The following is a 12022-nucleotide window of genomic DNA, read 5'->3' as shown; positions in this document are numbered from 1 at the left end:
AAGTACTGCCAAATTTCCAAATCACTTTACAAGCCTCACGGAGAGGTCGACCACCACACTCTACCAATCCCCCGCCAGTCTGTTTCTCCCTCCCGCGCTGCGCCGAGGGTTTCATCGATTCTCGGGTCGGGTCGGGTCGGGTCATGTCCGTCACCCTCGGACAAACAAACAATGAAGCACAGGAATGACGTCAGCTTCCCCAAGTTGTTCAAGTCCGTTCTGCTCGGTCTCACTGTGTGCCTGGGTCTGCTCTGTTTCTACTACGGCTGGTCTTTCGGCCCGGGCTCCCGCCTCTCCGACGACCCGGATGGCTCCGACCCGCTTTTCGCTGGGTCCCGCCAGGTCGCCGAGCTCCCTAAAACCATTCTTGTATGTTTATTCCTTCTCTCTCTCTCTCTCTCTCTCTCTCTCTCTCTCTCATTTGAAAGTCAACATTGATTGATTAGGGTTTGCGCTGGTTTTTGATTTTGCGGTGATTTGATTTCCGAGCAGATTTGTGATATGCAATTCTCGGAGCTGATACCTTGTCTCGATAGAAACCTCATTTACCAGCTGAAATTGAAGCTCAATTTGACGCTGATGGAGCATTACGAACGGCATTGTCCCCGGCCGGAGCGCCGCTACAATTGCCTGATTCCGCCGCCGTTGGGGTACAAGGTTGGTTAGGGGGAGCCACATTTGATTTTTTTTTTTGGTTATGGATTCGTCTAGTTTTGATGAACTTTATGTAGAACTTTATTTTCAGGTGCCGGTTCGATGGCCGGCCAGTAGAGATGAGGTGTGGAAGGCCAACATTCCACACACTTCGCTTGCGCAGGAGAAATCGGATCAGAATTGGATGGTTGTGAATGGTGACAAGATCAATTTTCCCGGTGGAGGGACACATTTCCATAATGGAGCTGATAAGTACATTGTTGCGCTTTCCAGGGTACTGTTGTTTTTGTATGATGCTAGGCTTTTTTTTAGTGGTGTGTTGTGTTATGATTGTTCCTAAGCTATGGTTTTAATTTGGTGTAGATGCTTAAGTTTCCTGATTTTAAATTCAACAACGGTGGAAATATTCGCACTGTGCTTGATGTGGGTTGTGGAGTTGCGAGTTTTGGGGCGTATCTTCTTTCTCATCATGTCATTGCCATGTCTCTTGCTCCTAATGATGCGCATGAGAATCAAATACAATTTGCGTTAGAGAGGGGGATTCCATCAACTCTTGGTATCTTGGGTACAAAGAGGCTTACTTATCCGAGCCGATCATTTGAGCTGGCTCATTGCTCACGCTGCCGGATAGATTGGCTTCAAAGAGATGGAATCCTCTTATTAGAGGTTGACAGATTACTAAGACCTGGAGGGTATTTTGTGTATAGTTCTCCTGAAGCATATGCACATGACCCTGAAAATCAGAGGATCTGGAGTGCTATGTCTGATCTTACAAAAAGAATGTGCTGGAAAGTTGTAGCCAAGAAAGACCAGAGTGTAGTATGGGCCAAGCCGCTGACTAATAGTTGTTACTTGAAGAGAAATCCTTGGACAAAACCCCCTCTGTGCAATTCTGATGATGATCCAGATGCAAGTTGGAACGTGAGCATGAAGGCGTGCATTTCTCAGTACTCTGCGAGTAAGTAGGTTAACTATACTCACTGTTATTGTTTTCGGCTTTCCACAATCTAGTTATTCTCACTATCAAAATTACAAAACAGAGGTGCATAGGGAAAGAGGAAGCAGGCTCGCCCCTTGGCCTCAGAGGCTTACAACAGCACCCCCTCGCCTGGAGGAAATTGGCATCAGTCCTGAAGAATTCCAAGAGGACACTGTAAGAATCCTGATTACAAGCTTAACTCTTTTCGATGTTATCTTTTGTTGTTCTGCTTAATGAGTACCCATGAAATCCATGTGATACAGAGCATATGGCAGTTTAGAGTCAGTGAATACTGGAAGCAGATGAAGTCTGTTATAGAGAGAAATTCATTCAGAAATGTCATGGATATGAACTCACACCTTGGTGGATTTGCGGCTGCCTTGAATGGAAAAGATGTCTGGGTTATGAACGTTGCTCCTGTCCATGCATCTGCCAATTTAAAGATTGTTTATGATCGAGGCTTGATTGGAACTGTTCATGACTGGTACGTTTGATCTGATCAATAGCTCCTTTCACTTCTGTGTTTGGACATCTGATCTGTGAATCTATGATTTCTACATAAATGTGCTTGTTCTGTGGTTATATTTTGAATATTGACATTCCAAATTTTAGGGGTCTTCCAATGTTACCTTTCCTGTTTTTGAGATTTGACTGTTTGTGATCACTGTATTTTATAGGTGTGAAGCGTTTTCCACGTACCCACGTACATATGATCTTCTACATGCATGGGCAGTATTTTCAGATATTGAGGAACGTGGATGCAGTGCAGAGGATCTATTGATTGAAATGGATAGGATACTGAGACCTAAGGGATTTGTCATCATAAGAGACAAACCCTCTGTTATAAACTACATCCGGAAGTTTGTGACTGCCTTGAAGTGGGATGACTGGTTATCAGAAGTCGAACCACGAGTTGATGCTCTTTCCTCAGGTGAAGAGAGAGTTTTGATTGCAAGAAAGAAGCTGTGGGATGAGGAGCATACAACAATGTGATTTGGCTTTGGGTTTCAGACTTTCAGGTATATGCTCTATTCTTTCTCATACTGGAATACTCTTGTGGACTTTTGATTACTAGCAACTGTTTTTGCATGCATTGTGCTAAGAATTCCAATCATGGAAGCAAAAATCTGTTGGATCCTTATTATCACCATGATTTGGTGTGTACTTCAATTTCCCCTGCTGGATTATGAAAAACTTGACATTGCTTTATAATACAGGCCGGCTGCTATACAATCTTTGAAGAAAAAAAAAGACAATGTACGGAGACATGAGAGAAAGAAATTTGTTGACATGAGAGAGGCAACAAAGTGATTGTCTTCAGCCTTCAGTTGGCGTGGACATGTTTTCTTCCTTGATTTCAAGACGGTAGGAGTGAAGAAAGAGCAACACCAATTGTAGAAAAGCTTGCATAACCAGGACCAGGACACCTTTTGTTTCTGTAACTATTCTCAAAAGTCCAAAGTACCCAACTGGGAATGTGAAGTTCACTTTAATAACTATTACTCTATTACATTTATTTCTTCATTACTAGTAAAAACAACGCTTATGTACAAGAAAATTTTGTCAAAAACTGAGGTTAAGAATGAGTGTATATATGATTTTGGTCGCAATGCTGATTTTGGTCAAAAACTGGATTTCATTCGATCTATGACTATGGCTCGCAATGCTTGCGCTTGTCTAGAACACAGAGTAGTGTTTGTTTGAGGCAAAACCAAACATGTCATAACAATAATAATCTCCACATGGAAGACACGAGACATGGGTCTGTCTGTTCCCGCTAATATCGTAGCAATTCCCATTTTCACATTTCCATTTCAGGCTCTCCAATTCCATAGGATTAGGGGCAAAGCCAAAAAGCTTTATAGACTACGAAACAATCGAGCTTCATCATAGCAAGCAATGGATTCTGAAGCTGCGGCTTCTTCATTGAGCATCGGCATCCAACATCATCTTTCTCTCCAATCTAACAATGGATCCTCCTCTAGTCCCAGAGCCCCAACTAAGCAATCATTCTTCATTGGTAAGAATTAACCACCCTCTCTCCCTCATAATGTCCTTAGGTGCAGATGGTAACGATGTTCATATATGTTTGAAATCCTCAACATGTTAGAGGAACGATGTTCATATATGTTTGTGTTGATCAGGTGTTGCTGGAGGAACTGCATCCGGAAAAACCACGGTGTGCAATTTGATCATCTCTCAACTCCGTGATCAGCGTGTTGTTTTAGTAAATCAAGTAAATCTTTTTTACACTAATTTTATTTTAGATTTTGGGTTAATTTGAGAATATTTGTGTGATCGAATCGGTGGAGGGTGGTTTCTAACGGTGGTTAACCATGATTTCTTGTGCTTCTATATCAAGGATTCATTTTATCACTCCTTGAATGAGGAGAAGTTGAAGAATGTGCATGAATACAACTTTGATCATCCTGGTAAAAGACTAATTAACGAGCATTGATTTATTTCATCTGAAAATTTTAACACTACATCATCTGCATCGATTTGCCTTTCGTGTTTTCTTCTCCAGAGGCCTTTAATACGGAGTTGTTGCTTTCTTGTATGGAGAAATTAAAGCTTGGACAGACAGTTAGCATCCCAGACTATGATTTTAAGACCCATCAAAGCATAGAACCTACTTGCCAGGTAGTACATTTAATCTGCAGTTAAAAAAACCAATCTGTTTCATTAGTGTGTGTTATTTCCACAATGGAATGTAACCGTGAATTTTACCATTGAACGAAATGTTGTGCAACATTGCCGATCAATTACAGGTCAAGCCCTCAGACATTATCATTTTAGAAGGAATACTTGTTCTTCATGATCCTCGTGTCCGTGATCTCATGAACATGAAAATCTTCGTTGACACAGGTTATCTTTGTCTATTTGTTCTTGAATGTGAACCTCATGATTACAATGAAGATCCTTCAACACGATTGTACAGTGTACTGCACACAAAGTTGCACATTGATCATTCGATTGTAAATATGAAGAACTTGCTTTTCATTTCATGACCAGAGACCTTGAGCTTTTTTATCTTGTATTGTCGCTTATCCAAAACCATCCTACACCAGTGCAGACTCTGATGTACGGCTCTCTAGGAGAATTCAGCGTGATACAGTCGAAAGAGGCAGAAATATACAGAATGTACTCGAACAAGTTAGTTACATTCCTCCTATACTTTCCTAAAATTGATTGAAAATGACACTAATGTATCTATTTTGCCTACTTATGCATGGAAATTTTGCAGTATACCAAATTCGTGAAGCCTAGTTTTGATGAATTCATATTGCCCTCGAAAAAGTATGCAGATATAATCATTCCTCGAGGTGGAGATAATGATGTTGCAATTGACTTGATAGTACAACATATTCATACAAAGCTTGGCCAACATGATCTGTGTAAAATATATCCAAATCTTTTCCTCATCTTTTCCACATTTCAGGTAACATTCAGTTATATTCTTCTCTTTGAACTGCTCATGTTGTTGATCTATATGTGAAATCTTTGCATTCTGAAAGTGTTACTTCTTTTGTTTGGTTCAGATACGAGGAATGCATACATTGATACGTGATGCCCAAACAACAAAGCATGACTTCGTCTTTTATTCCGACCGACTTATTCGCTTGGTATAACTAGTCTAGTATGCACAGTAGTAAAGTATTGACAATCATTATATTTAAACTTGGGTTGTGAAATCCACACACTCCAAATTGAAATCCACACGTCATTTTTCCTTTTTTGGTAAGCTTAAACTTATGTACACCTTGCACCAATGTTTCAGGTTGTGGAGCATGGGCTTGGTCACCTCCCTTTCCAAGAACAACAGATTATTACCCCAACAGGTATACCTCGGCATTCAGTTTCAAGCCTTCAAAACTTGTTCACATCTATCACCACCTGAGTTTTTTTTTTAAAGGACCTGTAAACGAAAACTCTTAGTAAGTTATTTGATTACAAGTTATTTGTTGTTATCTCTTGCAGGATCTATATACAGTGGAGTTGTTTTCTGTAAAAGATTGTGTGGCGTTTCAGTTATTAGAAGGTATATCTTTCAAGGATTGTGCTTCTCATGATATATATATCTCACTTAATCTTTAGACTTGACAAAAAGCACACTAAGCTAACCGTGACCAGCAATTATAGACATTGTTTTTGAGAAAATAGACAATTTCATTAACTTGTCCACGGCTAGAAGGCGCTTATATCAATTTACCTACTTGCGACCAGCAATTATAGACATTGTTTATGTGCACATCATCAGCACATATTACTTGTTTATGTGTTTGTAGCAATATTTGAAGTACATTGTCTCCCATGCTTTTTTTTCAATATCAGTGGAGAAAGCATGGAGAATGCACTAAGAGCATGTTGTAAAGGAATAAAAATAGGAAAAATTCTCATCCACGGAGAGGGTAACAATGGTCGACAGGTTTGTGTTACATAGTCACTCTCTCACATCTTTCTCTTCGTCTGTCTTATATCCTTACGATGTATGTGTCTGCAGTTAATCTATGAGAAGCTACCGAAAGATATCTCAAGCCGGCATGTGTTATTCCTCGATCCTGTTCTGTCTTCAGGTTTGAGAAAAAGCATCTATCGTCTAATTTCCAAGCATAAGAAATTTGTCTCTAAATCTCTGAATTCGTAGGAAACTCTGCCATCAAAGCTATATCTCTGCTACTCAGTAAGGGTGTACCAGAAGCCAACATCATCTTCCTTAACCTTATAGCAGTAAGTAATCACTCTGATCATGCTCAATGGAAACTTCCTTTTATGGTGATGTATAATACATTTCCTCTGATGCAGGCACCGGAGGGAATACATGCGGTATGCAAGAGATTTCCAATGCTAAAATTTGTTACATCAGAGATCGACTTATCTTTGAACGAATATTTGCGTGTGATCCCGGGAATGGGAGAATTTGGTGATCGTTATTTTGGCACAGAAAGTAATGAGACCGGTTCTGGTTGAATTCAAGCTCCAAGTGACCTAAATATATGTAATAGCTAAGATTATGTAGATATATCCACCCTGCAAGGAATTTCAAAGGTGATACCACAAATGAGTCCGGTTTTGAGTTTTTTTTTTTAATTGAAATTTGTTTAGTCTTTGTGGTTTGAAATCAACATCTATTCAGTCCTTATGGTTTCATTTTAATCTGAATGGTCCTTAAAGTCACGATTTTCCTTCCAGATGGTCATTTCGTCAATTTTTACCGTTAAAATGCTGACGTAGGCGTTAAAAACATTGTAATTTTTAATGGCCACATCAGCAATCTAAGTGAGCAAAATTGGCGAAAAGATTATTTAGAAGAAATATCGTGACTTTAAGAACCATTCAGATTAAAATGAAACCACAAGGACTAAACAGATGTCGATTTCAAACCACAGGAACTATACATTATTTTACCCTTTTTATTTTGTAGTGTAAGAACAGAAGACTAATGCTTCAGTGTGACCTCATGCCATCGTTTGTTAGTAGGTAATATCATTCCAATTTTAATATCAAAGACAAAGTATGGATACATTTCAAACTTAACACTAATGTATTGGCTTAACAGCATTCTCAGAAGGCCTAGACCATGCTATTTGTTCCTTTAGTGGTGAAACCAGATTCCTTTCAGTTTCGGCCTAGAGGGTGGCGCCTGTAGTTTTTGCTACACGATTTTCCTTCTTGGCTAAAATGGATTGTGTTAGCCAAGACACATCGTATTTGATTGACAGGTTATCATGTCAATCAAATAATATTCAGAAATTTAAACTTATCGTCAATCTTGTCGCTTATGTAGCTAAAAGGCTTAAATGACATGATGTGCTTGGCATATGCTAATTACACAGACCAGGTTGTTATGTGGTCATATTCATCCACCTTAATTCATGTCACACACTTATATTGTCTTGACATTGAAACCAAGTCTCTACTGATGAAGGGTCCGTACACTTGAAGTGCAAGCGAAGAAATAACCAACCTCATGATCCCAAGTTCCCAATCATGTATCAAATATATTCACTCCTCAAACCACATTCTGTCTCCTACCTTCAATTCTTTCAATGGAGACCCAAAATCTTCAAGTCGTTCCAGTGCCACATGATTACCGCGCCAATGTTGACACTTCAAGACCCTTCAGCTCCGTCAAGGAAGCTGTTGCCGTCTTCGGAGAGCGGCTTCTCCTAGGAGAGTTCTTCTCACCATCACCATCCCCTAAACCGCCACAGCTGCCGCCATTTTACACTATGCAAGAAACAGAAACTTCTTCATCAAGGAACAAGTTTGTCATCTCACCAAGTACCAGTGCTGACCCACATAGTGAAGAAAGTGATCTTATTTTGGATAGTCTAAAGAAACTTGAGGCTGAGCTTGAGGAAACCAAGGTGGAGTTGAAGTTGCTCAAGGAGAGAGAGTCTGAAACCGAGGTGGCATTGGCAACCTTGAATGCAGAGCTTCACAAGAACATGTCCAAGTTGGCTCAGGCTGAGGCGGCCGCAGCAGGAAAGGCAGCGGCTAGTAGTGATCATCATGCTATCAGTTCGATGAGATCAAATCCGGAGGAAGCAGAGAGGAATGTCAAGAAGGATCCGTGGTCGATGATAAGGATGGAGGACTCTACCTCTTTGGCTCAGATGTTGACCATTGGTTCTCAACATGGTTATTATGGGAGTGGAGGAAAAAGAGAGAGGAATTATAAGATGATGAAGAAGAAGCCTATTGTTCCTCTACTACAGGACTTGTTTTCCTGGAAAAAAGGGTCTTCCACTCCTCTCCATGACCATATCTATTCGTCTCCAAAACTCTACTATTGAGTATGGGTTAATGTCAGAATAAATTCCATTTGCAACTTTACTTGATTTCTGTTTTATTTGTTTTGAAGTATTTTGTGTAATGCTAATGTTGTCTAATGTCTATGCTGTTCATGTATATTATCCAAGCCCGCTTCTGTTTCAATTTGTGCTATATTTCATCAGAAGAAAACAGGCAATCAGTTCAGTGCCATAGATATACAACAATGTCAAAGAATTGATCAAAACGCAAAAATTCATATTCTACAGGAGTTCAAAAAACTTAATTTAGGATTACACCAAATGAAACCCAACTACTAGAGTGCCTCCAACATCTATTTCTTTTCGGTTCAACCATGTCCATTTACTTGGGTGGTACATTAAAGGAAAAGATGTGTTAGTGGCACAATCCTCACCCATTTGTCCCACAAATGAGATACAAAGCAAAAAAGACTACGGGAATAATGAAAATTGACCAAGTGCAAGGAAGAAGAATTGTGTTTTTGAAACCTTCAGATATCGTTTCTCTTTCACCATGCTCTCTGTGTTTAATATAAAAACTTTTCTACATCAGATGCTCTTTAAAGTTGAAGCAAAGGTGGTCAGATCATGCAGTGTTCTTCTTACTCTTCTTCTTTCTTGAGGCAAAGCTGCTTGGTCCAATTTCTATGGACATTCTTTTTGTCCTGCAAGGTACCAAGAACAATCAAGCAGATTCAAAAGAAAATGGTATATAATTGTTTCCAACAGATTGGTATACAATCAAGCAGATTCAAAGGAAACCAGGATGCTTATTGGTTCTTCCACCTATAGAACATAGTGAACATACCGCATTGAGATCTCTTCTGACTCCTCGTCACCATCTTCAACTGCATTATATTAAAGAAAAAAGTTATGGACTTGAGGGTCAAGTTGGAAAGTTCAAATTAAGAATAGCATGTCCAAGTATAATTACAAAACTGAATTACTACTGATTTTGCAACAATTTCTTGCCATCAATCTGGTGACTCTACACGATGCAAATTTCAGTACGTGTCTTCGATGAAACACGCAAGAGTCTTGATCGAAGAATACAACCAGTTGATTTGCAGACACAAAAAAGTATAAAGCCACATAAATATATCCAGCTCAACTCAGCATATAATTCTCCACTCTCCAGTGACAACTTATATATATTAAAAATCACAAGCCCCTATTTGAAACAATTGACATATGTAGAAGACTATAGCAGTTCAGCCGATGGACAAATTCAAAAAAAGCATTGACACGGAATAGACATTACATCTATAGAAGTTGGAAACAAAGAAAGCACATAGGATTAAAAGCAAGTTCAAATCCATACCAATTCCATCAACCTCATCACTTTTGTTCTCATCATTGCTCTCTGACTCCGAATCAGATCCCCATCTGTCACCGCCATCATCAAAATCCCAGCGTGCTCCTGGTGGAGGGATCCAAAACTCAGCTTCTTCAGAATCACTTTCCTCACTATGAGACTTGGGTGTTTCAGAGATAATCTCATCATCACCGTCCTCCTCCACCTTCACCTCCTTTTTCTTCTTCTTTTTCTTCTCCTTCTTCTCCTTCCTGGCTCCATCTTTGCCAGGCTTAGATGCTTTCTCAGGTTCCTGATCATCCAGCTCTTCTTCCATTTTATTTAAATTTAGCTTTCCTTCTTCCATTTCCTCTGTTTCAAGTAACATTTATCATCAAATTCATAAACATATGCGAGGCCAATCACTCCAAAGAACATCCCATACACTTGTTTCAAACACGTACTAATACGAATCGCATGAAGACCTTATAACAAAGAATGTAAGACAAATACAAACCCAGTCTGTTGAGGAATCGTTTCCCATTGATATGCTTCCAAATGTGTTCCTCCGACTTATTGATGGTATCCTCCGTTAGCTTACACACCAACTTTGAACTACAAAAGAAACAAACCAACCGAGTATCAGCACTAAAAATTAACACTCAAACATTCACACTTATATTTCAGCTAAAATTTCATCAACCAACAAAAATTCTAAGCAAACTAACCATACCCCAACATGAATTACCCCATAAAACAATCAAAGCTAAAGCCTTTATGGGTCTTCTCCTAAACCCTAAACCCTAAAATTAAAGCTAAAACCTTTAAAAAGGGTTCTCCACAAAAATCAAAAGGGTAGAGAGAGGAAGAAGAGGTATACCGAGAAAGAGGGTCCTGCTTGAACATGTTGAGAGGAGGTTTATTATGAGAGAGTGCGAATTCGATGAGACCCAAACGACACCGTTTGCTCTGAGAGTAGGTTTCAATGTCTTTGGCAAGCAATTGGTGCCCAGTCTCGACGCACTGGAAGCGACCATTGTCGAGCTCCTTGAAGGTTGGCGACCCCAGTAGGTTGTTCCCTTCTTTGGTCTTCTCCTCACTCGTCGCCATTGCTGCTTTTGCTATAGCTATGAAATTCACACTAAACACAGAGAGAAGAAGATAGTGAATCGGGCCATTAGACCTAAGGCCCAAATTTGACCCATCCTCGAGTGATGGCCCATTGCTCTTAAGAGAATTGTTAACACCAAATCATTGCTGTTAACTTGTGTGTTCTTTGGTAATTGTGTACTAGAATTATACCCGCGCCTTGGCGCGGTGTATACATTTACGGTGTGTTTGGATGTAGGTGAATTCCTGAGAATTTAATCAAACATAAGGAATTCCCAATTTCTTAGGACGGTTTCCCTCGTTTGGATACTTATCCCGTGGAATTAGCAATTTTCACGGGAAAATAATCGTGAAATTTAGGAGCTTAAATTCCCGACTTGAATTCCTCACAAAATAAGCGTCATTTGTCAATTCCCTTAACTAAGGTTAGTCTGAATACAAATTCTTGTCATTTTAAAACTCTATATCATGAAATCCAAACAATGGAATTCTTAATTAATAGGATTTAAATTCATGGAATTGTAATTCTCATGATTTTGAAATTTCTATGGACACATCATGAAATTCAAACAATGAAATTCTCAATTAATAGGATTTAAATTCATGGAATTATAATTCCCATGACTTTAAAATTTCTATGGACATTAAAATTACTTTATCCAAAAACAACGTTATGAAGCTGGTCAATGAGTTAATTGATTGATAGAAATGTTTATGATATGTACTTCATAGAATGTTATACATGCAAATTATACACAGCTGTTATACTGATTATATATCTAGGGTTAATGACAATATTGTGGTTTCTTAAAAATAACAGAGGCAAAAGGGTTAGTATACCCGCGTCTTGGCGGGATATAGTATTCACATTATGCATATTCCACATATGTATAAGAGCTATCACAAAATTCATGGAATTGTAATTCCCATAATTTTAAAATTTCTATGGACATTAAAATTATTTTATCCAAAAACAATGTTATAAAGCTGGTCAATAAGGTAATTGATTGATAGAAATGTTTCTGATATGTACTTCATAGAATATTATTAATACAAATTATACCAGCTGTTATACTGATTGTATATCTAAAGTTAATGACAATATTATGGTTTCTTAAAAATAACTGGGGCAAAATGGTCAGTATACCCGCCCCTTGGCGCGGTGTAGTATCCACATTATGCATATTT

At 38.9% G+C, this 12022-nt stretch overlaps 2 protein-coding genes and 1 pseudogene across 3 annotated transcripts; 2 read left to right on the top strand and 1 right to left on the bottom strand.

Moving 5' to 3' along the window:
- Nucleotides 1–150: 150 nt before the first annotated feature.
- On the top strand, nucleotides 151–3274 carry LOC101311985 (probable methyltransferase PMT9-like). Its single transcript, XM_004304625.1, has 8 exons — nucleotides 151–369; nucleotides 493–657; nucleotides 746–928; nucleotides 1018–1612; nucleotides 1695–1807; nucleotides 1897–2117; nucleotides 2311–2652; nucleotides 2851–3274. The coding sequence occupies exons 1-7, from the start codon at nucleotides 172–174 to the stop codon at nucleotides 2624–2626; spliced, it is 1791 nt and encodes a 596-aa protein (XP_004304673.1). The 5' UTR covers nucleotides 151–171; the 3' UTR covers nucleotides 2627–2652; nucleotides 2851–3274.
- Nucleotides 3275–3532: 258 nt separating this feature from the next.
- LOC101308315 (uridine kinase-like protein 5-like) lies at nucleotides 3533–6604 on the top strand. Its single transcript, XM_004306341.1, has 14 exons — nucleotides 3533–3653; nucleotides 3778–3869; nucleotides 3996–4065; nucleotides 4161–4276; nucleotides 4405–4501; nucleotides 4710–4789; nucleotides 4881–5075; nucleotides 5176–5259; nucleotides 5415–5475; nucleotides 5615–5675; nucleotides 5969–6062; nucleotides 6138–6210; nucleotides 6282–6364; nucleotides 6440–6604. Exons 1-14 carry the CDS (start codon nucleotides 3533–3535, stop codon nucleotides 6602–6604), a joined length of 1392 nt encoding a protein of 463 aa, XP_004306389.1.
- Nucleotides 6605–7500: 896 nt separating this feature from the next.
- On the bottom strand, nucleotides 7501–10867 carry LOC101311693 (annotated as a pseudogene). Its single transcript, XR_185087.1, has 5 exons — nucleotides 10605–10867; nucleotides 10242–10339; nucleotides 9752–10096; nucleotides 9239–9278; nucleotides 7501–9095 (listed from the first exon to the last, which is right to left on the bottom strand). The product of XR_185087.1 is annotated as an uncharacterized LOC101311693 (transcript).
- Between the last annotated feature and the right edge of the window lie 1155 nt (nucleotides 10868–12022).

This window comes from Fragaria vesca, linkage group LG6 (genome assembly GCF_000184155.1).
Source record: "Fragaria vesca subsp. vesca linkage group LG6, FraVesHawaii_1.0, whole genome shotgun sequence".
Classification (NCBI taxonomy): Eukaryota; Viridiplantae; Streptophyta; class Magnoliopsida; order Rosales; family Rosaceae; genus Fragaria; species Fragaria vesca.
The sequence above is the reverse complement of the archived record's forward strand: the minus strand, read 5'-3'. Positions and strand labels throughout refer to the sequence as shown.